The 25,955-nt window shown below is 53.7% G+C and overlaps 1 protein-coding gene across 3 annotated transcripts in view; it reads left to right on the forward strand.

Annotated features, from left to right (window-relative positions):
- FAM222A (family with sequence similarity 222 member A) overlaps positions 1-21,916 on the forward strand; it is a 55,272-nt gene extending 33,356 nt beyond the window's left edge. For all 3 annotated transcript variants that reach the window (XM_057526783.1, XM_057526785.1, XM_057526784.1), the window contains one exon: positions 20,513-21,916. In XM_057526783.1, coding sequence (XP_057382766.1) covers positions 20,513-21,795 — 1,283 coding nt within the window. In that variant the 3' untranslated portion in view covers positions 21,796-21,916. The remainder of the gene's footprint in view (positions 1-20,512) is intronic.
- The last annotated feature ends 4,039 nt before the right edge of the window (positions 21,917-25,955 follow it).

A 25,955-nucleotide genomic window follows, 5' to 3' on the forward strand; every position in this document is an offset into this window, starting at 1 on the left:
TGCTTTTTTAATTCACATTTTTCTTGAAACCTTTGCCAGTCCTTTCATTTCAACCTTTCTGAATTACTTTGTTTAGATGTGACTCATATAATATAGAGTTGAATTAAGCTTTGTGATCCAATCTGAATGCCTTTTAAAAAAAATGTTAATAGAGTTTAGCCCATTTACATTTATTGATACAACAGATGTCTGGTATTAGTTCAGTCATGCTGTGCTTTGTTTTAATTGCTTTGAAAAGTCTTTCCCTATGTGATCTAAGTTCTCTGCTTTGTGTACCTACTAATCATAGGGAAGGCTGGTGTTCTTGTTCTAGTGGTGTAGCATTAAATAATCCCCTAATTTTTTGTCTCTTTGTAACAGCATCTATTCCATCTACCCTAAAATGAACAAAATGATGAAATTAGTGTATTTCCTTTTTCTCCCTACAGCACTTTCTCAGCGTTCACTTCATCCTTTTAAACCTCTATTAACTGACATCAACTTTAAATATCTTTTGATACCAGCTATTAAAAATGAGGACACCTGTGTACTTATACTACTGTTCCCCTCTTTCCCCATCCCCTCTCTTCTTAGTGATACCATTATTTTACTCCTAGGGCTTGTGATGTTAACATCTGGTTACATCACCACACTCCCACAGTTCTATCCATCTCAGTCTCCTAGATAAACAGGGTCCATGCTCATCACCAGTTCTTTTGCCTTATTTTTCCACCATCTGAAGTTGCCCTCTAGTCTGGCTTAAGGCCTCCTGTGAACAACACTCCTGGAATTCCCGCACATTCAGGATGGTCTGTCGACTTTCTACTTGAATGAGCAAAAAAATAATTCCTGGGTCACTTTGTTTCCTTGAGGATTTTTGTAGACCTTGTTCTGTTCTTTTCTAATGTTGAATGTTGCCATGGAGAAGTTGAAGCCTGAGCCCTCCTCCTTTATATTTCATTTTGATCTTTCCACATCTTTCATGCCATTACTTTACTAGCCTGTGTCTTGGGGTTGACCCTTCAGAGTCTGTTTCTCCTGGAACAGTTTGTGCCTTTCGACAGGCAGATCCAAGGCTTGTATTATTTCACTTTCCTTCTTTTGGGGACTCTAGTTAAGCACAGATTGGCTGTCTTTTGCCCATCTTCCCTATGTACCCTCTTCTAATTATGCCTTTCTGACTCCCTATTTCCCTTTCATTTTGATCACTTTTCATCCTGTTTTCTATGACTTCTTTTTTTTCTCCCTGTGCTCATTCCATTTCTCCTTTTATGATAAGTTTTTTCCTCCTACTCTTTGCATTTCTGCTTTATGGAAACAGTTGCTTACTACATTGTTTCCTTCACAATGAAATATTTGGCCATAATCTTCATCTCTTCTGTGGCCACATTTTTCTGATGGGAAGTGTTTTTTTGCCAACCATTACTTATATTTTGCCTTTCCTTCCCTTTTCTTATATATTTTGATTAGGTCCTGTGCTGGTTCAATTTTGATTACTTGCCTCTGGAGGGTATTTCCAGAAAGACAAGGGGGACCTAAGATGTTATATCAACATCCTCAGAACTGAAGGTCCTCTGATGGTGTTCTTTCAGAGATAGGGGTTTACAGAATACATGTCTGCCTCATCAAAAATAGAACAATGACAGATAATCTGGAAGGGCCTTCGGTTTCAAGGAAAAATGTTTTTCATGCACAGCCCCCTTCCCTCCTTTACATGGCCTCCAGGGAGAACACGTTCTCTTTTATAAAATTAGATACTCCACTGAATAGATTGTCCGTGGCACATAATTCAGAAGGCATAAGGATTTACAGTGAAAAATAACTCTCCTTCCCAGAGGAAACCAGCATTAGCAGTTTCTTAAATACCCTCCTGAAAAATGCATGCACGTAGGAGGGGCAGTAAATACCTTTTATGTAAACATTTGCACCCCGACATACTTCTCAGCTCCTTGCCTTTTTTCTTACCGATGTGTCTTGGAGATTATTCCTCACCTGACAGAAAGAGTACCCTCGTATTCCATTGTACAGATGAATATAATGTTTTAACCATCTCCCTGTTGATGGACGTTTAGGTTGTTTCTAGTCTCTTGCTATTCTGAACGGTGCTGTAATGAACATCAGCTTCGTACACGTACGTATATCTATCTGTGCAAAAAATTCTTCCAGGATGGGCTTGCTGGTTTAAAGGATCTGTGCATTTTAACCTCTGATTGCCACTGTCCCCTGCCTTGCCCTCTGCTGCCAACTGGCTGGAGATAAGGGCTGGGCACAATGACCTGGGCCAGTCCTTCCTTCCTGCTCCAAGGCCGGAACTAGAGAATGTGGAGGGCCACCAAGGATGTCCTGCTTCCCCTGCCCACTCAGACCCTTTGACATCTTTGCACTTATTGGAAAAGACACTGACTCTGCCTGTAACTGAAGAGCACAGGAGAGATGGCGGCAGGAAGGGAGATAAGCAAACTGAATTTGGTGCCCTGCTGCCTGGTCAAGGCCTGGACAAGACTCCCGGGCATTCAGGCCTAGGCTGACCCTCTTGTCCCTGTGGCCCCCAGGCAGAACCGAGACAGGAAGGGCTGGCCCTGAGCTTCGTGACCAGACCTCGGGCTGTGCTGTTTCTCACTAAGGGAGAAAGGTCTTGACTGGGCCACATGTAGCGTGACCTTGGATGAGTCAATTGGCCTCCTGGGGCCCGCATTCTCCCTTCTGTAAAGCAAGGGGTCAGATCAGATGGACTTAAGAAGCCATCCAGCTCTGACCATCTGTGATGATAATGTCAAAAACCCGGTGGGGAGAAGACGTGGCCTGGTCTGAGCCCTCCTCCCTCTTCTTCCTGTGAAATGGGATCAGAGCGGCCTGACTACACTGGGCTGCACGAGGACTGACCTCCACAAGCGCCCAGGACGTAGCCAGTGAACCAGAAATGGCTGCAGTTTACCTTTCTAGGACCTGAGGTCAGGCAGGTGGAGGAGCCGGGGGCGCGGGCAGCCACGTGTCCAGGAGCCCAGGCGGCTGGCTGCTGTAGCCTGTTCCAGCTAACCGGAGAGAGTGACCTGGAGAAAAAGAAAGGGAAAAAGATGTGGCGGGAGGGAAAGTCCATCCCCCTTCCCTACCTCAGGCCTAAGATCTTGGGCTACTCCCAGCTGGGTAGAGTCCCTGGGTCCCAAACAGGACCCACCCACCCCTGGGACAGAAGCCTGTTCTTCTCAGCTGCTCAGGACCGTGCCCCTAATAAATATTTGACTTTCTCATCATGGTTTTGATACATAAACTTTGAGTCACACGCCGCTAAAAGTACGGGCCAGGCAGAGAGGCACCATGGGGGCTCAGCTGGTGCAGGGGTAGACTCAGGGACCTGTCATCCAGGGAGGGAGGGGCCATGGCAGCTGCCCCAGGAGCCTGGTGTGAGCGTCCAGCCTCGCTCTGCCGGACCCCGGGTGAGGGACGCAGCCTCTCTGTGCCTCAGGCTGGTCCTCTGAAGATGAGGATTGAGTGGCTGCCCTGCCCGCCTCCCCAGGAGCCCCCAGGGCACAGGCTTTGAGACCAGATGGCCTGGGGGGTCAAATCCTGGCTGTGCCCTGAATGGGATGTATGTGTGGTCTTGGGCAAATGAGGGACTGGCCCTCTCTAGGCCTTCGTTTCCTCCGCTGTGACGTGGGAATAAGAAGAAAAGGAGAGAATCCCCAGGGCCTGGCAGCAGACTCAAACCCTTTACCTGCCCCTATCTCCCCCAGAGGGCAGGACCCCTTTCCCCACACCCATACCCACAAAGGGATAAGAGGTTCCCCAGCCCATCCCTCGCACCTTCACAGATGGAGCTTCTCCCCAACGCCCACCCCTCCTCGCCTGACTCCTGCCCAACACCCCCAATCCCAAAGGCTGGCGCCGTCGCCCCACAAGCACTCCTGCAGGTGCAGCTGCTTCCACTAACACTAATAAAATAAGGAAGAAACACAGCAATTTAAAATTCCAATAAAATTAAAAACCCGCCGCTGGCCGCACAGCAGATTCAGTTACAGAGCTGTTGCTGAGCACAGCCCCGGGGATGGAGGGATGGTCCAGGGCCACCCCCGCCTCGGAACCGAGCCCCGGAGGGGAGAGACGCTCAGAGGTGACGGCCAGGACAGGCCAGGATGGAGTTAGCCTCCTTTTATGATTGAATGAATAAAAATAAGCTCTTAGCAAACTAGGACGGTAGGCAACTTCCTTCTTCTATTACGGAGGATACAACCACAATCCACCACAAACCAACCCAAGGGTTGATAAAAGCAGAGGAGGACAGAGACCCAAATCACTGCCTTCCCACACTGTACAGAGGTCCTGGCCATCTCAGTAAGACAGGGGATAATAAATAACAAGTTTTAAGGATTAGAAAGAAGTCAGACTGTCTGCATAGAAACCTCAAGAGAACAAGAATTCAGCAAGATTTGCAGACAGAACATCAACATACAATACATAAAGTAGATAACCAACAAGGAGCTACTGTATAGCACAGGGAACTATACTCAATATCTTGTAATAACCTATAATAGAAAAGGATCTAAAAGAGAATATATATGTATATATATACACACACACATAACTGAATCACTTTGCTGTACACCTGAAACTAACACAACATTGTAAATCAACTACATTTCAACAAAGTTTTAAAAAAATAAAAGCGGAATAATAGAAAAAAATTTAAAAAAAAAAGAATATCAACATACAAATGCAATTTCATTCCTCTACAGCAGAAGTGGGCAAACTTCTCTAAAGAGCCGATATTTTCGGCCTCGCAGGCCATACAGTGTCTATTGTAACTACTCAGCTCTGCGGCATTGTGGTGCGAAAACTGCCACAGACACACAGAAATGAGTGTGCATGGCTGGGTTCCAATAAAATTTTATTTACAAAAGCAGGTTGCACACCCCATTTGGCCTGCAGGTGGTAGTTTGCCAGCTCTGTTTCTATAACAAAGAGTTGGGAAATATGTATTACAAAAAGATACTATTACAGTTGGGGGTGGGGACAGTTTTACGTGTATGGTAACAGGAACTCTACAACTCACCCATTAAAAATATACTAGTGGGGCTTCCCTGGTGGCGCAGTGGTTGAGAATCTGCCTGCCAGTGCAGGGGACACGGGTTCGAGCCCTGGCCTGGGAGGATCCCACATGCCGCGGAGCAGCTGGGCCCGTGGGCCACAGTTACTGAGCCTGCGCGTCTGGAGCCTGTGCTCCGCAACCAGAGAGGCCGCGATTGTGAGAGGCCCGCGCACCGCAATGAAGAGTGGCCCCCGCTTGCCGCAACTAGAGAAAGCCCTCACACAGGAACGAAGACCCAACACAGCCATAAATAAATAAATAAAAATTAAAAAAAAAAAAAACTTGCTTTAAAAAAAAAGTATACTAGTGAATACTTTTTAGCATAAATTCACAGTTGTCCAACCATCACCAATTATCAACTTCCAGACCATTTTCTCCACACCCCCAAAAGAAACCCCATAGCCAATAGCAGTCACTGCCCAGCTACCCCTCAGCCCCCTCACAGCCCTAGGCAACCACTAAACTACTATCTGTCGCTCTAGATTTACCGACTTTGGATATTTCATATAAATGAAATCATATGTGACCTTTTATGTATGGCTTTTTTAATTTAATGTTTTCAAGGTTCATCCATGTTGTAGCATGCATCAGTACTTCATCCTTATTAGTGCCGAATAATATTCCATTGTGTGGATATGCCATGTTTTGTTTATCTACGTATCAACTGATGGACATTTGGGTCATCTCCACATTTTTGGCAACTATGAATAATGCTATGAACATTCGTATATAATTTTCAGTGTGGGCATATGTTTTCATTTCCCTTGCATATGCACCTAGGAGTGGAATTGCTGGGTCACATGGTAATTGTATGCTTACTTTTTTGAGGACCTGCCAAATTGGTTTCCAAAGCAGTTGCGCCATTTGACATTCCCACCAGCAGTGTATGAGGGTTCCATTGTCTCCACATCTTACCAAAACTTGTCATCTTTTTGATTCCAGCCATCCTAGTGCATATGAAGTGGTATCACTGTAGTTTTGATTTGCATTTCCCTAATGGCTAAGGATGTTGAGCATCTTTTTATGTGCATACAGGCCTTTGTATATCTTCTTTGAAGAAATGTCTGTTCTGCTCTTTTGCCCATTTTTAAATTGGGCTGTCTTTTTATTAAGTTGTAAACGTTCTTTATATATTCTAGATACAAGTTCCTTATCAGATTCATGATTCACAAATATTTTCTCCCATTCTAGGGTTGCCTTTTTCACTTTCTTCATGGTGTCCTTTGAAGTACAAAAGGTTTTAACTTTGATGAAGTAAAAATTTCTTTTGTCACTTGTGCTTTTGGTGTTGTATCTAAAAAGGCTTTGCTTAACCCTACGTTAAGGAGGAAAATTTACTCCTATGTTTTTGCCTAAGAGTTTTCTAATTTTAGCTCTTACTTTTAGGTCTGTGATCCATTTTGAGTTAACTTTTGTGTATGGTGTGAAGAAAGGTCCAACTTCATTCTTTTGCATGTGGATATCTTGTTCCAGCACCATTTGTTGAAGAAACCAATCTTTCCCTATTGAATCGTTTGGCTCCCTCGGCAAAAATCAGTTTACCATAAATGTGAGGGCTTATTTCTGGATTCTCAATTCTTTGGATCTATGTGTTTTTCCTTATCCCAGTACCACACTGTCATGATTACTGTAGCTTTGTAGTAAGTCATGAAATCAGAAATTGTGAATCCTCCAACTTTGTTGTTTTTCAAGATTGTATTGGGTCTTCTGGGTCCCATGAATTTTAGGATCAGCTTGTGAATTTCTGCAAAGAAGCCATCTGGGATTTTGATAGGGACTGTGTTGGATCTGTACACCAGTTTAGGGAATATTATCATCTTGATATTAAGTCTTTTAATCCATGAATGTCTGATGTCTTTCCATTTATTTAAATCTTCTTTAATTTCTTTCAAAAAAATTTTTTTCAGATTATAACTTTTGCTCTTTTGTTAAATTTACTTCTAAGTTTTATTTTTTGATGCTCTTGTATATGCAGTCATTTTCTTAATTTTGTTTTGGACCGTTCATTGTGCATGTATAGAAATACAGTTGATTTCTGTATATTGATTCTGCAAACTTGCTGAACTTGTTTATTCTAATAGTTTTCTTAGTGAATTTCATAGGATTTTCTTTTTTTTATAAACTTATTTATCTATTTATTTATCTTTGGCTGCATCAGGTCTTCGTTGCGGTGCGCGGGCTTCTCGTTGCAGTGACTTCTCTTGCTGCGGAGCACGGACTGTAGGCGCGTGGGCTTCAGTAGTTGTGGCACGTGGGCTCAGTAGTTGTGGCTTGCAGGCTCTAGAGCACAGGCTTAGTAGTTGTGGCACACAGACTTAGTTGCTCCACGGCATGTGGGATCTTCCTGGACCAGGGCGTGAACCCGTTTCCCCTGCATTGGCAGGCGGATTCTTAGCCACTGAGCCACCAGGGAAGCCCTCATATGATTTTCTATGTGCAAGATTATGTCATCTATGAAAAGAGATAATTTTACTTCTTGCTTTTTATGTGAATGACTTTTATCTTTTTCTTGTCTAATCGCCCTGGCTAGAATCTTTAGTACAATGTTGAATAGAAGTGGCAATCTTATTCCTGATTTTTGAGGGAAAGCATTCGGTCTTTTACCATTAAATGTGACATAATCTGTGGATTTTTCCTAAATACTCTTTCTCAGGTTGAGGAAGTTCCCTTCTATCCTAGTTTGTTGAATATTTTATCATGAAGGTACCTTAGACTACATCAGATGCTTTTTTGCATCCACTGAGATGATCATGTGGTAGTTGTCCTTTATTCTATCTATATGGTGTATTACATTAATTGAGTTTTGGATGTTAGGCCAACTTTGCATTCCTGGGATAAGTCCCACTTGGACATGGTATATAATGCCTTTTATATATGACTGGATTCAGTTTGCTAGTATTTCGTTGATTTTTGCATGTACAGTCATGGTATCCATGGGAGATTGGCTCCAAGACTCCCCCCCCCCCCGCCCCCCGGAGGTGGATACAAAAATCCACAGATGTTCACATCTCTTATATTGATACATAAAATGACATAGTATTTGAGTATAATCTATGCATATACTTTTTTCTTTTATTGGCCGCACTGCGTGGCCTGTGGGATCTTAGTTCCCCGACCAGGGATTGAACCCTGGCCCTCGGCAGTGAAAGCGTGGGGTCCTAACCACTGGACCACCAGGGAATTCCCCTGCATATACTTTAGATCATCTCTAGATTACTTATACCTAGTACAATGTAAATACTATGTAAATAGTTGTAAATATAATGTAAATGATATGTAGATAGTTGTAAATATGACGTAAATGCTATGAAAATAGTTGCTGGTGCACAGCAAATTCAAGTTTTGCTTTTTGGAATTTTTGGTCCTCAGTTGGTTGAATCCATGGAAGCATACATAACCTGTGGATATGGAGGACCAAGTACATATTCATAAGTGATATTAGTCTATAGTTATTTTGTGGTGTCTTTGTCTGGTTTTGACATTAGGGTAATACTGGCCTCACAGAATTAGTTTGCAAGTGTTCCCTCCTAGTCTCTTTTTTAGAAGAGTTTGTGGAATAATTGGCATTAATTCTTCTTTAAATGTTCTATAGAATTCAACAGTGAAGCCTTCTAGGCCTGGGCTTTTCTTTGTGGGTAAATGTTTTGATCACTAATTTAATCTCTTTATTTGTTATAGGTCTATTCAGATTTTCTATTTCTTCTTAAGTCAGTTTTGGTAGTTTGTGTCTATGTAGGAATTGTCCATTTTATCTAAGTTATGATACTATTACAATTTATTAAGGAACCTAAAATAAATTGATAAAAGAGGTAAATAACCTCTATGGAGAAAAATTTAAGTTTATATAATGACAGTTTTTAAAGACCAGAACAAACTTAGACATATGTCCTGTGCATGGAGAGAGATTCAATATGGAAAAACTTCAATCCAATCCCTACATCCTGGCCATCCTGTGTATAACTTGAAAACCTGATGTGGAAGTTGATAAGGAAAGAACAAAGGGCCAAGAATGGCCAAGGTGCTTTTGACAAAGACGTATAAGGACCAGGGACTTCCTTGGTGGTCCAGTGGCTAAGAATCCGCCTTCCAATGCAGGGGACAATCCCTGGTCGGGCAACTAAGATCCCACATGCTGCCGAACAACTAAGCCCACGCACCACAACCACTGAGCCCACGCGCCGCAACAAAAGATCCCGTGTGCCGCAACTAAGACCCAACTCAGCCAAATAAATAATAATTAAAAAAAAAAAAAAGTATAAGGGCCAGTACTGCCATGGCTTAAGGCTGAAACCATGGGACTAACAAAGGGAAAGAGGGGACCAGGGGATGGAGCAGAGCATCTAGAAATGGATCCATGCACTATCCAGCTCCATCTAGGATGAAGTGGGTCTTGCAGATCACTGGGGATGAATATGCAGTGCTGGGACAACCGGTTATCCATATGGAGTAAATGACATTGGAGCCTTACCCAACACCATACATCAACAGGAATTCTAGACAGACCAAAAAACCATGGAAAACAGATAGATTTCTTCTTTGAAGAAAATGACAGAGAACATCATCCTCAGGATAGGAAGGATTTGCAAACTGAGAGGGAAAAAAAGCACAAGTGAAGAGACAGGTTGGACCACGGTAAAATTTAAAACTCAGCAAAATACACCCAAAAAAAAGTCAAGATGAGCCGCCAAATTGAGAGAGGAAGTCTTCAGCACTTACAACGGACCAGTATCCAGAATAGAGAGCCACGATGTGGTGGCAGAAAGACAGCAACGGGGAGGGGCAGGGAGCCAGTGGTGGGTGGGAGGGGGTGAGACTAAGGATTGGAGACAGAGACTGGAGGGGGGAGGGAAGGGATGGGGGGGTCAGACCAGCATGGATGTGGACGGAGACAGACAGGAGTAGGAAAATGGCCAAAAGGAGGGAGAGATGAGGCAGCAGTTCCAAAGGGCAAAGACAGCTGCCACGAAGACAGAGGGACAGGGACTTCCCTGGTGGTCCGGTGGTTAAGACTCCGAGCTTCCACTGCAGGGGGCGCAGGTTCAATCCCTGGTCAGGGAACTAAGATCCCACATGCATCACGGCCAATGCAGCAGGGTGAGACGGGAACACAGGCAAAGCCCAGGGCGGGGGATGGGCATTGCTGGGTCCTGGGAGAGAGTGAGGAGTGGGCTCCCAAAGACCGAGCCCAGTCAGGGAGCAGCTCAGGGAAACTGAGGGGCAGGAAAGTCAGACTGGGGAGGGACTGAAGTACTCCCAGACCTGCCTACAGGGAGTGACACCTTGGCCACCGCAGGGCTCCAGCTGGGGCTCCAGAGGTGGGGAAGGAGGATGTAGACACGAGTACGTGTGCCTGCGAGCACCTGCCAGCCTCTGCATGTGCAGGACATCCCTGAATATCTGGGCACACGTGGCTCACATGTGTGACCCTAGGCATCTGAGCATGTGTGTGAGCTTGGACATGTGTACACACAACATGCTTAGAGAATGAGAGGACCCTTTGTGCGGCGCCCAATGACCACCACTACCTTGTACTGCCTGCTGTGGCACAGAAAGAGCTAGAAGGCAGGCAGCCAGCCTTCTCTGAGCACCACTACGTACCAGGCCTTCTGACACACATCCTCTCATTTAATCCTCACTCCGTCCCCTTAGGAGAAATGGAGGCCAGCGAGCTGGGGTCACTCCCCTCTGAGGTCCCCCAGCTGGTAGCTGGGGCACCTGGAGTGACACCCGGGCCTGACCTCCAAGGCCCTGGGGCTGCCACCGGGGCAGTGGGCGGGGGGCAGGTCGGGGTGGCTGGCCGCCGCCCTGCCCCTCCCTGCCTCCCTCCCAGCAGAGGCCAGAGAACAGCTGCGTCTGCCCCGGCCCAGCGCCTTCCCCTGCCCCCCCTCCGGGGCAGCCTCATTAGGGATTCTGCCGGTGCCACCAGCTAATTAGTGTCACGTTAATTGAGCATTCAGAAGGCTGCCACCTCCAAGGGCAGAGTGTCGGCAGAAGGGGAATGCAGATACGGGCTGCTCCTCCCGGTGGGCTGGGGCCCACCCCTCCTGTCCTGGACACCCCACCCCAGCCCCGTTTCAACACAGATCATGTCCACTTCCTGAGCCTTAGGGAGGAGGTGATAGGCAAAATCTGTGGCAGCACGAGAAGGAAATGGCATATTCACCAAACGCCTGCTGTGCTCCGGTGCCCGGCACACCTTTCATTCTCCCACCCCTCCTCGAGGAAAGCTACAGTTCCCAATAGCTCCATTTGACAGAAAGTCTGAGGTCCACCAAGGGAACAACTTCGCCGGGGCCAGGGTTGGTGGGGACGTCCAGTGGCCCAGCAGGAAGCTGCACTCAGCCGCACAGGGACTGGCGTCTGGCTGGTAGGTGCCTGGGAGCACCTGGGGCTGCCACCGGGGCAGCATGGAGAAGCCCGGGGCGTGCGAGCAGGAATCCTGGGCTGGCGTCCTGCCCTGGCCACCCCTCCCACCTCCACCTGCCCCCTGATGGGCAGGTGCCACGTGCCCGCCCATACAGAGTATCACGCTGACTTCGGCAACGCCTGATGCGCCCACCCCTTCAGCCCCTTACAGATGGGAAACCGAGGCTCACGTCCAGCGGCTGCCCCAGGTCACCCCCGGCAAGTGGCTGAGCTGGGCGTCAAAAGGCCATGGCCTGCCTCCAGTCGGAATCCGAGCCGCTCACCTCTCCCCGCTCTCACCCCTCCACCCATGCTCCCCCTCCAGCTTCCGGAAGGCAGGGTGCCACCGAGGCCCGCTCTCCTGTCTCCCTGGAGCAACATGAAATCCCACTCAAAGGGCTGCTTTTAATTGGCTTAATGTACTCGTTAATAACTGCGTCTATTTAACACACCTGTAAAAGGCCCATAACGTTAATTTAACGGCAGCGACGGCTCGCCTGCACCGCCAGCCAGCCAGGCAGCCTTTCACATTCCCGACAAGGCTTTCACAGGGGCCACGGCGGGTGGGCAGGGGGCAGGGACAGCCCAGTTCATGGGGGGAGATTCGCTAGACCCCGCACCGTCATTCATGCAATGCTCCCCGGGCACCTGCCATGGTCCCACACATTCTTTTAGGCATCAGGGTGCTGAGAAGGAGCAAGGCCTGCCCTCAGACAACTCCAAATCCAGCCCAGGAGACAAGCCAACAGCTACAGCAGGGGAGTGCTGGGGGGCAGGCAGGGAAGGCTGCCTGGATGGGGGCGGGGGGCGTGTCTCGGCTGAGACCAGGAGGGTCAGAGCCAGCAGACCAGGGGGTGTAAGCAACACCTCTTCTTCATCCTCTCGGCACATAATTCAGGCACCTACTGCGTGCTGGGCACTGCATGGACAATTCCACCCCGCCCCAGGTCCACCCTTCCAGATCAGGTACTGGGGGGGACCCAGAGATGGGGCACTTCTCCTCGGGGTGTGGGGCGGGGGAGACAGACGGACACAGACTAGACGAGCAGGATGTCCAGGCCATCGGCATCAACCTGAGAGAACCGGTCCAGCCATGGTGTCCACGGTGCCCAGTGATTGAGAGCAGGGGCCCAGGGCACAGATGCCTGGGGCTCAAATCCTGGCTCACAAATTGTTTCTCTGCCACCAGAGGTCTCGAACTGGCAGCCCACGAGCCACAACCTGCCCACCAGGTGTGTGGTGTGTCCTGCTGGTGTCTGAACACTTTCAAAAGAGAACACCTCTGGGGACTTCCCTGGGGGTCCAGTGGTTAAGACTCTGCACTTCTAATGCAGAGGGGGCGCGGGTTCAGTGCCTGGTCAGGGAAGTAAGATCCCACATGCCGCGCGGCCAAAAAATATAAAAAAAAACAGAAGAGGACACCTCGGGGCAGGGCACGCCTTCCCCACCCACCTCCGTCCCTGCCCTACCTGGGCTCTGGCTCCTTGGCAGCCCATCTGTCTGCCAGCAGTCAGCAAACCAAGCAGGGATTTTCATCTCAACCCTCACTGATGTCCTGTCCCTTGAATGCCTACCCTCCTCTTCTGGAACCCAGGGCCCACCTCCCGGGGCCTCCACGGGGCTGGCAGAGGGGCGAGCCAGGGTGTTTGGGGCGATGCCGGGCCCAGAGGTGGCACTCAACAGAGGGGGGCGGTCAGCGTGTACAGGAGGCCCGGGGACACCGTGCAGGCGTCCAGGGGCCTCTGGGGAGGGGGGGCTGCAGAGGGAGGTCAAGGCCAGGTGGCCTGAATGCCACCCTGAGCAGCTAAGACCTCACGCAAATGGGGGGCTCACGGGAGGGTTTTACAGAGAAAGGCAAGGCAGCTGGGGGCCTGAAGGCGGTGAAGGGGCTTTAGTGAATTCATCACCAACAACCTTGGCACCCAATGAAGGCAGGCACCCTTTCCAGTGCTCACAAAAACTCTCGAAGGTCAGCAACAGCAGTATCATCCCCATTCTACACAAGAGAAAACCGAGGCTCAGAGAGGGCAGCGGCCTGCCTAGGGCCACACAGCCAGTGTGTGGCAGAGCTGGGATCTGACCGTGATTCCTTCTCAAAAGGCTGCCGACCACCCTCTGTGCTCTGCCCAGGAGCAGACGCTGTCCTATGACCTGGGGAGCCGGGGAGCCTCAGGCTGCGCAAGGCCAAGGGCAGTGGAGGACGCTTTGAAGCAGACATCAAAGGCAGCACCGTGGGAGGAGTGCGAGCCTTGCGAGCCTGTGCCTCTCCCCCACCCTAAAGCAACACTCAGGTGTAGCTGGCCGCCGGCAGTTACAGAAAAGCACAGAGAAGAAATAACGTGCCTCCTTCCCAGGCCAGCCCCTGTTGGCATCCAGGGCTTTCTTCCTTCAAGTCTTGGTTCGAGAGGGAAGGAGGAAGACAGACAGCCCCGCTTTGTGACCGGCATCCCTGTACTGTACCCGCTTCCCAGCGTCGTCAGAGCCTTCCAACACCCTAAGCGTTAGTGCCCAGAGAGGTATGTTTCTGCCGGGGGCCTCCTGGGTGCTCTGTCTCATAGGGACAGTCAGGCTGCTCCCGGGATGACTTCTTCCTGTTTCCCACCCAGTAGCCTTAGGGGTACCATTAAAACCCACATCAGGTCATGTCCCTCCGCTGCTCCCAACCCTCCCCCGTGGAGCAAAGCCCAGGTCGTCTCAATGGCCCCAAGGCCCAGCCCGTTTGCTCTGTGCGCCCCCTGCCTCTCTGGTCCATCTCCTATGACCTTCCCCCGCCGGCCCCGCTGCGCCAGGCGCCGGGGCGCCCGTCCACTCCCCTCAGCCTCTGCTGCCGGGACCACTCTCCCATCAGACGTCCACGCAGCTCACTCCCGCACCTCCTTCCGCGGTCCTGAAGAGCTGCTTTATCAAGAGAAGCCTGTGCGCTGACTGCCGTGTCCAAACGAGGCGCCCTTCCATCCCATCCCTCTCCGTCCCCCACGCCCTGCTGTCCCGATGACTACGGCTGTGTAACAAATCACCCCAAAGCTCAGCGGCCTCACACAGCTCTGTCGTATGCTCAGGACTAGAGACAGGGCACCATGGGGCGGTGTCTCTGCTCCGTGATGTCGCTGGGCACAGGGTTGGGGGAGGGGGCCTTGCTGGAAGACCCGGGCCGGGGCTGGAGTCTTCCGAAGGCCTGCTCCCTCACACATCGGGTGGTGGGTGCCGGCTGTTGGCTGAAACACCCACACGTGGCCTCTCCACGTGGCCTGGGCTTCCCAGAACCTGATGGCGGGGATGGACATGACTCCAGGGATGGACCTCCCGAGAGACAGACCCACCCGGAGCTCCAGGAGGCAGCCATGCGCCTTCAGGACTGCGCCATGATAGTCACCAGCGCCACTTCTGCCGCGTCCTATTCAGTAGAATCGAGTTGCTTAGTTAGTTCATGTTTAAGTAAAGAAAATTAGCCTCCGCTATTTGTGGGAGGAGCGCCAAAGAATTGTGGACATAAACTACAACACCTTTCTCCTTGTTCACGGGGCCTGTCGCTGCCGGACGCGTTACACGTTATTGTCTGTCTCCCCCGACTAGACGTCAGCTCCGAGAGGGCGGGGACTTTGGTTTGCTTTGACCGCTGCTTGTCTCCAAGCCCAGGACGGTGCCTGCACGTGGGAGGGCTCAGGAGACACCCGGGGGATGCGGGCTTGCGGGGGAGGCGTCTCTCCATGGGGCCGTCTCTGGCTTCGTTCCTCCCAGGACCAACTCTCCCAAGTGTCGTGACTGGCGGTGAACAGGGGCTCCCAGGCTGGACGGGTCCTTCTAGCCACAGCCTCGTCATTCCTTCAGCGCGACATTCCTGAGTTCCTGCTCCGTGTCCTGTGGGCAGTGGGGACAGCACTGAACAAGCCAGCTCAGGGAGCCCAGTCTGCTGGGGCAGCAGGACAAGCCCAGGGCAGTCAGAATCTGCCGTGGTGCCGAACCTTCGCTGGGGGTGCCCTGGCCAACTCGGGGAACCAGGGGAGGTGGGCCCTGGGGCTCCCCAGGGGGCCCATAGGGCCATGGGTCCCCTCCTCTGCCCATCAACCCCGTGAGCGCTGCCCCCCATCCTTGCCACTGCGTAGAAGCCCGCCACAAACAGCTGGCTTGGCTGGTTCCTTCATGTAAGGCCTTTTTTGTGTCATGACATTTGCCAAAATGGGGCTGTGCAACTGCACTGAACACTGGTGGTGGCGCCCACCTCCAGGGGAGGGTCAGGAGCCTTCGCCCAGACGGACTCGGGGGCCCAGCCTGGCCCGAGTGGCCAGAGACACCCCCCTCCAAGCCATGGCCACTGTACACTGGTGGACAAGGCTGGGGTTGAGGCCCCCGGGGTGGCTCAGGAGAAAGCCCTTCAGGAACAAGGTAGACAGTAGAGGCCGCAGATGCAAAGGCTCACAGGGGTGCAGCAATCAAGCCAGGTTTGGAACAGGGTGACCCTGGTCCACGCCCACCCAGAGACAAGCACGTGTCCAGGGGAGGCCTGCCGAGGGCCGCCAGCCGGCCGTCTCTGGGAGCCGAGGGCAGCCGTGAGAGCTGCCCGGCCGTGTGTCCTCTGATGGGTCACTTTCTGCCTCTCTGAGCCTCCGGGCTGACTCTATAGTCCCTCCTCAGGACTGTCCGCCTCCTGAGTGTCCTGGCTTCAGCTGGGGCCTGCCTTGGGGTGCAGGCGACGTGAAGATGACATGGAAGGCAAATCCCAGCTCAGCCCCTCCCCGGCTGTGTATTCTCGGGAAGCTTCCATTTCCTCCTCTGTAAAATGGGGGCCTGGATGAGTTATCTACTGCTGTGTAGCAAGTTGCTCCAAAACTTAGTGGCTTAAAGCATCAGTGATCATGCACCGTCTCTCACGGCTTCCGTGGATCGGGAGCTCAGGAGCCACCTAGCCAGTGGCTCTGCTCCGTGTCTCTCGTGAGGCTGCAGGCGGATGTCGGCAGGGGCTGCGGTCCTCTGGAGGCTCGACCAGGGCTGGAAGACCTGCCTCCGAGAAGGTGCATGTGCCCCTCTGTGGGGGCCTCCCCCTCGGCTGCTCCGGCATCCTCACAGGCAGCTGCTTCCCCAGAGCAAGTGATCCAAGAGGGCAGGAGGCCACAGAGCCTTTCGCGACCCTGCCCTGGAAGTCACACTCCTTCACTTCCACGGTATCTTACAGGTCACACAGGTCAGCCCTGTGTGGAGTGGAAGGGCGTGAACACCAGGAGGTGAGAAGCACTGGGGTCGGGGACAGATCTTGGAGGCCGCCTGCCAAATGTCACAACTTGTCTGCTTCCTTATCTGTAAAATGGGACCACCTCCCACCTCTCGGAGCTGTCAGGTGCTCCAAACAAGAGGCATGGAGAAAAGCTGTAGGCACGGGGCCTCACGTATACTAAGCGCTCACCAAAGGACAGCCTCTGTGTCACAGCACCGCCGTCGGCTCCAACAAACTGGAGGGACCAACCCACCCTGGCTGAGCCCTGTTGACCAGCAGAGGGGCCAGATGGGCCTCTTCTTTCAATGAATGGAAACTAGTAACAGGCATTGCTCTTCTTTTTTTTTTCTTAAGGTTTTAAACACCTAATTTATTCCATCCATTAGATAGATTTTGTAGATTTAATCATTTTCACAGTTGGTGGCTCATTGGATACTCAAGATAAACTCCAAATGAAAGTATAATGGTGAGGACAAATGAGTTTTCACACCACAATGGCAGAAACTTGCTTGGGAAGAGAGTTTAGGAGGAACAAAAATACATACAGATATAATTTTTTTCCCCCGGCAGCCGCTTTTGCTGACTATAGTAGGTTACCACAGTTAATTTCACCAGTTTTGTTCATCTGTAAAATTGCATAAAAGTGACATTTTTGTGCTCATTATAGCAACTGCTGATTTATGGCTGGTAAATGAAGAGCTGGTCCCTTTTTTGCGGGACTCTCCGAGCAGCGCTAAGTGCCCATGAAATTGCTTGTATAATGTAGTTTAAATCCAATCTCGGAGAAAGATTCCCCCGTTGGCCAAAGTGACATTTCCATTCTCCACACCGAGTTTATTTTAGGCCACTTAGGAGGGGGGCTGCCCCAGGCAGGGTCAGGATGGGGGGCCTGGGGTCAGCTCCACCCACCTGGCCCAGGTTAGGCCACACGGATGGAGTGGCACTGCCCCAGCCTCCTTGGGGTACTCGATGCCACCAGCCTCTTCCCTCCCCACTGTCCTGCCCAGGTCAGACCACATCCCTGCACCTCAGGGCAGAGGAGAATGGTCTTCCTAACGTAGGCCTGCCCTGCCCCTCACCTGCTTAGAACCTTCCACAGCCGCCGATGTCTTGGGCGAGGGCTCCCAACCCAGCAGTGCAGACGCCAGGGGCCTGACAGGTCTTTGTCCTGCGCATCGCAGGATGTTTAGCCGCATCCCTGGCCCGTACCACTAGCTGCCGTAGAACCCTCTCTGCAAGCTATGACAACCGAACTCGTCTGCGGATGTCAACAGTGTGCCCTGGGGACAGAACCACTGAGAACCACTGCCCCACAGCGAAGAGGCCCTGCTCTGGCCCGACACCATCCTGAGCTGCCTGTCGTGGTCTTTCCTCCCCTGCATGCCTGCTCTGGGCTTCTGCTTTTATTCTGGTTTATAGTTCCCACTGGGACAGGCTTCCTCACCTCTGGACCTTTGCCTGTGCAGTTTCTTCTGCTGAAATATGTTTCTCTCCTCCCTCCTCGCTCCTTTCACCATTGCCTTTAGCAGGGATGCTCTTTCTTCCAGAAAGCTGCCTCTGAAGCCCTGGGGGTGAGGCTCCCCCGTCACGGCATGCATTTTGCTCAGATTGGCTCTAAGTCCACAAGGGAGTCAGGGGTGAGGCTCGGGAAGGAGGGGATGTGGTGGGAAGGCCTAAGGAAGGCGGTGGGGTCTGCACTGTGTCCCAGCCACAATGCCAGGCCCACCCATGCACAAGCCCTACCCCTTCCTCTCCCAGGAAGACCCTTGTGCCAGGCAGATGGGAAGGGTCTGAGCACACTTAGAGAGACCCACTTCTGCTAACGCTCCACCGCACGACTCATGAAAGCCTCACAGCCATCCTGGGAGGCAGTGTTAGCAGCGGTATAACCCCATTTTAGATGAGGAAACTGAGGCTCAGAGTGGTGAACACCCCCCCCACACCCCCGCAGGAGTCACTGTTGGGTCCCAGGGGTGCCCACAGGGCCGAGAGGAAGGCAGTGCACCATGAGACCTTGTAGCGTCCTCCTCACCCAAGGGCCCAGCCAGGTCACGATCTCCCATCACCTACTGTTTGTCTCACCCCCTGCTCGGCCCCTTGGCACAGACATTCCTTGAGGCCGCCCTGCAGATCTGCCACAGTCCTTATCCCCATTCCACAGGTGGGGAAACTGAGGCTCGGCCAGGCCAACAACTTGCCCAGGGCCACACAGCCCTGCAACCAGGCAGGACTCCACCTAGGCAGCCAGCTCCAAAGCCCAGGGTCTTTCCATCTGCCTCACGCAGGCCTCCTGCTCCACTCCCCGCCCCAGAGGGGTTCCTGGGCGGCACTGAGGAATGTCTTAGGACCAGGGAGGGGCTTTGGATGGGAGAAGGGGGCCTGCCCACCGGCAACCCACCTCCCCCACAGCAGGGCCCAGTTGTGCCCACTGACAGTGGGGACAGTCAGCCTGTCACACAAAGTACACCCTTCAGGGAGTTCCCTGGCAGTCCAGTGGTTAGGACTCCACGCTTTCACCGCCGAGGGCCTGGGTTCAATCCCTGGTCAGGGAACTAAGATATCACAAGCTGTGCAGCGTGGCCAAAAAAATAAATAAATATAAATAAATAAAATAAACAGTACACCCTTCAGCTGACGTGCTGACAGCTCACAAAAAAGGCAGTGGCCACCACACAGGTCTTGCAGGTGACAGGCAGACTTGGGGAGGGGATGGGCAGCCAGCGGGGGCAAAACCCCTCCTTCCCGGCTGCCTGGTGAGCACCAGGATGAAAGCCAACTGCGGCAACTTGCCCAGCGCCAGGCCCATGTAGCAACTCACTGAACCATCCATGGGTCGTCATCACCCCATTCTACAGATGAGGAAGGGGAGGCACCGAGAGGACAAGTAAAGGGGCGGAAGGAATGAACACCCACCAGAGTGGTGGTATTGGGGTTGGCCAAAAAGTTCGTTCCGGTTTTCCAAAAGACGGCATGGGGGAGCCCGAACGAACTTTTTGGCCAACCCAATACAATGAACGACGGTACCGGGCAGGTGGAGTGGAGGGTTTGGAGCCCCCATAACTCCCGTGCTGGGCGCGGGGGGGCGGGGAGCGCAGCTGGCACAGTCCCTTCGGCAAGTTGTTGGGCATTCTCTCCTGAAGCTGAGCATTCTCGTCTCTCCTTTGTCCCAGCAGTTCTGCTCCTGGGCCTATTCCCAGCAGGACTCACTGAATACGTGCCCCAGGGGCTGTCGCACTATTTGTATCAGCCCCAAACCAGAAATGACCCAAATGCCATCAGCAGTGGGAAGGATGAGTAAACTGTGATGTCGTCACACTCAAACATCACATGGCCATGAGAATGAACGGACCGCCGCGCCCATGGCCACCCGGATGAACCTCGAAACATAACCTTAAGTGGCGGAGACCCGACAGTGCAAACGAGCATGCACTGCGGGATCCCAGCTCACCTGTGCCAAGCCCAGGCACCACGAGCCCGCGCCGTTAGGAGCCAGGAGAGCCGTTCCCTTGGTGTGGGTACTGACTAGGAGGGGGCGCAGGGGGCCCTCTGGGGACTGGCACAGGCCTCTCCCTTGACCTAGGTGTCACACGAGTGTGTTCTGTTTGTGAAAGTGCAGCAAGCTTGTGATGTATGCAGTTTCCTTTACGTACTTTACAGTTCGATCCGAAGCTTAACGATTTAGAAAGAATGAATGGAGCAAGTGACTGGATGGAAAAAGCGAGGGAGGGGTGGCTGGAGAGTCCTTCCAGGGACAGTGGCGGGGTGCGGCCTCCGGGCCTCCCCGGGTCGCAGGGTTGGCTCTCACCTGTGCTTCCTCCCCTCCCGTGTCCCCACAGGCGAGACAGTGGCCAGCTCCATGCATTCCTCCCGCTACCCAAGCCCGGCCGAGCTGGACGCCTACGCCGAGAAGGTGGCCAACAGCCCGCTCTCCATCAAGATCTTCCCCACCAACATCCGCGTGCCCCAGCACAAGCACCTCAGCCGCACCGTCAACGGCTACGACACCAGTGGCCAGCGCTACAGCCCCTACCCGCCGCATACGGCCGGCTACCAGGGCCTGCTCGCCGTCGTCAAGGCCGCCGTCTCCTCCTCCGGCGTGGCTGCGCCCCCCGGGCTCACCAAAAGCGTGCTCAAGAGCGCCGAGGGCAAGCGGACCAAGCTGTCGCCGGCCGCCGTGCAGGTGGGCATCGCGCCCTACCCGGCGCCCAGCACTCTGGGGCCCCTGGCCTACCCCAAGCCGCCCGAGGCGCCCGCCCCGCCACCCGGCCTGCCCGCGGCCGCGGCCACCGCCGCCTCCGTCATCCCCCTGCCCGGCCGCGGCCTGCCCCTGCCACCTTCCAACCTGCCCTCCATCCACAGCATCCTCTACCAGCTCAACCAGCAGTGCCAGGCCCAAGGCGCTGCGCCCACCGCCTGCCAGGCCGTGGCCGTTCCCCACCCCAGCCCAGCCAAGCACGGCCCGGTGCCCAGCTTCCCCAGCCTGGCCTACCCGGCCACTGCCGGCCCGCCCGACTGCCGGAAGGGCGCCGAGCTGGGCCAGGGAAGCACGCCGGCCTTGACGTTGGCTGGGGCCACCAAGCCCACAGGGTACGCAGACGGGGGCCTGGATTACCTGCTGTGGCCTCAGAAGCCGCCACCGCCGCTGCCCCAGCCACTGCGGGCCTACAGCGGCGGCACAGTGGCCAGCAAGTCCCCCGAGGCCTGTGGGGGGCGGGTATACGAGCGGGCCGGCGGGTCGCCCGTCAACTGCGGCGTGGGGCTGCCCACCAGCTTCACCGTGGGCCAGTACTTCGCCGCCCCCTGGAACAGCGTGCTGGTGACCCCCACCAGCGACTGCTACAATCCGGCAGCCGCGGCAGTGGCCGTGACCGAGCTGGGGCCGGGGGTGGCCCGGGAGCTGGCGGGGCCGCCGGCCGAGACCCTCTCAGGCCTGCCCAGCAAGAGCGTGTGCAACACGGCCGTGCTGAGCAGCAGCCTGCAGTCACTGGAGTATCTCATCAACGACATCCGGCCCCCATGCATCAAGGAGCAGATGCTGGGCAAGGGCTACGAGACGGTGGCTGTGCCCCGGCTGCTCGACCACCAGCACGCCCACATCCGCTTGCCCGTCTACAGATAAGGCCTGCCTGGCAGATGCGCAGACGGACAGGGCGCCCCGGGGGGAGGCAGGCCGCAGAACAGGGTGGGCAGCACGCGGGGCGGGGGCGCCAGCCCCGCCCTGCGTCCGAGTGCCCATTGATGCCCACAGGGAAGCCAGGCCGGCTGCTGCCGGCTGCTGCCGACGGGGAGCGGCAAGGTGACCTCACTCACCAAGGCCCCTCCCCACCATCAGCTGCCCCAGGACACGCGGAGGGCCAGGGGCAGCTGCCGACGTCCACGCCTTCCTCCATCCAAGCTGGCAGAGGCAGGGAGAGAGAAACCACTTAAAACAGGAGTGGTTCTTTCTGGCTCTCCAGGAGAGGGGGGTCAGACCACAGTGGGATGCAGAAGGAAACGTTAGGGTCTAGAGTCGGGGTGGGATCAGAGTGGCCCCCGGGGCTTAGACAGCTCCTCCCTCCACGAGCTCCCCAATCTCCTGGAAAAAGAGCAGAGGGGGCCTAGAGGAAGTCATCGAGTCCACAGCGCCCTCACTGCCCTCTCCAGGCGAAGACCACTCTAATACAGGCTCCGGGGACTGCAGGTCCCCCTGTTCCTCCTCTTCTAGACTCTCTTCCCCTCCCCACCATTCCTTCCCAACACAGAATCCCATCTCCATTCTCCAAACCCTGGACTACCTTCTCCCTTCCCTTCAGTACATCTTACAGGGCTTCTGGGCACAGTTGTGCAGGCTGTGTACTGCACAAGGGCAACTCATCTGAGGAGACACCATTTGCATCCTAGACTTGTATATTTATTACAGCAATTTTCTGAATCTTGAGGAAGGGGCACCATTTACCTATGTGCACAAAGGCGCCATAGGGGCTAACAATGTCAGAGGGACCAGACCCCGCCTCCTTCAGGGGTTCTCCTAGGAGCCAGTGTGGGGGCAACCTGCTGGTTTTAATTGGGAGATCCAATCCAACTCTTTTCCTGCAAGCCACCCTCCAAGGCCTGCCCCACACCATTCCGGGGTATAAGGCAGGCAGGGGGTCCCCCCATTAAGTCTCCAGGGCCCGATTTCCCCAAGTCCTGGCCCCTCTGGCACTCCGGAAGCGGTACTGTATCTCTCTCCAAGGCCTGTTCAAGCACTAAGTGCATTTACAAATCTCTGAGAATGTTTTTTTTTTTTATACTAAAATTGACCATTATATTCTACTGTGAGAAGTGCGGTCTGCACTATATTGTTTTAAAAACGAAGAGAAAGAAAAAAAAAAAAGGAAAACACAGATGGTGTCTCAGCTGTGGGATGTTTTGTAGCTCTTGTTTTTGTTCGTTCTTCCTTCCTCCCCTTAGGAGTCAAACGGGCTGTCTCCTCCCCTGCTGACTGGGCTTGGAGCCCTCGGAAGCAGGCCAGGAGCCTCCTGGCCCCTCCTCTGCTGGGCCACTTTGTATGCAATGTTTCATTTACTTCTCCAGCTCTTTCGAAGTGGACACTGTCATTTACCCTGTTTACGTGTCAGCCACTCAGTTGGGTCAGTGATCGGTCCTAGAGCAGCCGAGACAGAACTGAGTCCGGGCCGCTCTGGCTCATTCCCTGAGGGGTACAGAGGTGTTCCTGGGGCTGGTGTTCCCCTGCGTCACTAAATTCCTTTCCAGCTCTTCCTCTGTGCCTGGCACCACCCACGCTTCCCTGGAGGCAGAGTGGCTGGGGACAGGCCAAAGTGGCTGAGCAGTGGCCATCTCCCTGGCCAGCCCCAGCACACACCCACCCCGTGCCCTGGTGCCTGGGGATGTCCAGGAGACCATCCCTGCTCCGGGATGCTCAGCATTTATCAGGCACTTACTGTGTGCTGGCCATTTTCCTATACACGGCAGCTCTTTGGAGCCTCACCACTGCTTGCAAGGAAGAAGCGGCTCAGAGATGTGAAGCGATCTGCCTGAGGTCACACAGCAAGTCTGTGGAAAGTCGTAGTTCAAGCAGCAAAGCACAGACTCTTCCTCACGTCCTGTCCCCACCTTCTCCCCTGGCTTGTTGGCCCAGTGTCTGAACAGGGGGAGTCCCCAGTCTGATTCAGGCCTCCCCTCTCATGCACGGAGCCCTGTCTGGATGCCTGGCATGGCAGGTTCAGGGCAGAAGAGGGACAGAGAGGACACCCTGGATGTGACCTTGCAGTGCAGACATCCACCTCCCTAAGGCCACACCCCCGAGCCTGGCAGCACACGGAGGCTCCGAGAGGAAGAGGCTGTGTCCAGGGCGGGACCCAGGCCCTTCTGAGCTGGGTCAATGAACCAAACACACCACCCAGGCCCTGGAGAGTAGGAGCAGGGGTCCTGCTGGGAGACAAGCTAGGGAAGTCAGAGCTGCGTGAAAGGCCACTGGGAGTTATCACAAATAGGATGTAAACGGCAGCTGACACAGTGCTTTTCTGACCACACATAATTGAGTCTCATGACAGCCTTCTCGGGTATGTAATAAAAGCATCCCCACTTTACAGATGACGCAGAGAATCTGAGAAACAGCCACAAGGATGGTAAGAGGGAGCCGGGTTCCGGCATCAAGCCCCACGCCCTGGGCCAGGCTGCCTCGACACTCCATCCTCATCCATCACTGACGTACGCCTGGGGGCATCGCAGTGCCCAGGGCAACCCAGCCCCTGGAGTGAGCTAGCCCTGGGTGCAAATCCTACCAATGGTACTTTGAGTGACCCGGAACAGGTCCATCCCCACAGGGGGCAGCGCCAGAACCAGAGATGGGATTCAAGGAGACTACAGCACAGTGCGGGTACTTGGGAGGGGCGCAGAGCAGAGCAGCAGGGTCTACAGCCAGGTTTACGGCTGGGTGGCAGCCTGTGGCTCGGCTGTTCTAAGGGGCTACCAGCACCAATTCTAGGTAGCCCAGGTCCCCACGTCCTGGGCCCACCACCAGGCCCGCCCACACTGGGGCATCAGGAGAGAGGACAGAGATGGGAGCCACCCTGCAGGTCAGGTTCCTCACACCGGGGGTGAGGACCCGCCCCCTATCCTGGGAAAAATCTTACCCTCTGCAGGGTGGGTCTGCAAGCGGGGCAGGTGCAGGCACAGAGCACAGCCAGTCGGGGCATGGCCCCAGGACCCAGCTGGGGTTCTAGCTCTGTCCTAGCACTGGCTCCCTGGGTGCCTTGGCCAGGTTTCTTCTCCCTGGGAGCTGAGCTAGCTGATGTCAAAGGGCCCTCCAGCCTCGTCATTCTGGCATGAGGCACCCCTGCCCTTTATACCACATTGGAGGAGCAGCACAGGTGTCAGCGATATTATCATTACGACAATTACAGACAGCCCAGTTACTGTAGGCAGATTGGCTACCAGGCTCAGCGCTAAATGGTATTTAGTCCTCACAACTGTTCAGGTGCGCCTGATATGGGTGCACACCGCCACGTCACAGATGAGGCCCAGAGAAGGGCAATCACTTTGCCTAAAGGCACACAGCTGAGGATGGAGCTCAGAGAAGCAGCTCGGGTAGAACACCAGCCCTCTGATTCAGAGTCTAAGCTCTTAACTGCTGTGCTATGCAGCGACTAAAACTACCACCGACCCCCAAATATGGCCTACTTGGCTCCAGAACGCAGGTCCGGCCTCAGTTGCCGCACCCCGCGCTGCTGGGACTTCATGTTGGGTGAACGAGGGAGAGGGGAGCCGCTGCCAGCCGATCCAGCCCCCTCCCCCCACCCGAGGTGCAAGCCTTTCTCTTCATAAGGACGCTAGGAGCCTCTTCTCCGTGTAGCTGTCTTGGGTTCACCCCCAGTTAGAGCTGAGCTGTCCAATATGGTAACCACGTGTGGCTGGCCCAGAACCGCGTCTACTACTACCACTTCCGGTCATAACAACAATTAGAACATCACCCCATCTTCCAGAGGCATCAGACTGGAGGCAGGGCTTCGACAAACATTTGAGTGGAGGGAATCCACGTGGGGAACACTCACCTTTTCAGGGTAGCTCCGTGTTTTCCTGACTCATCCCAGCCTTTAGATCCCGCTCCCATTTCGACCCCTGCCTTGCCTCCAAGCAGCGACTTCGAACCCGAACCCGCACCGCTCTGCTCTGAGCTGCATCTGAGACTCCACGTGCACCTGGGTTTCCCCATGCGCTGTACTGCGCCTGCGCCCGCGCGTCCCGGGTGCTCTTAAAGGGCCCACACGGCCGCCACAGGGCCCCCTTCGCTGGCCA

The sequence above is a fragment of the Balaenoptera acutorostrata genome, chromosome 13 (genome assembly GCF_949987535.1).
Source record: "Balaenoptera acutorostrata chromosome 13, mBalAcu1.1, whole genome shotgun sequence".
Lineage (NCBI taxonomy): Eukaryota > Metazoa > Chordata > Mammalia > Artiodactyla > Balaenopteridae > Balaenoptera > Balaenoptera acutorostrata.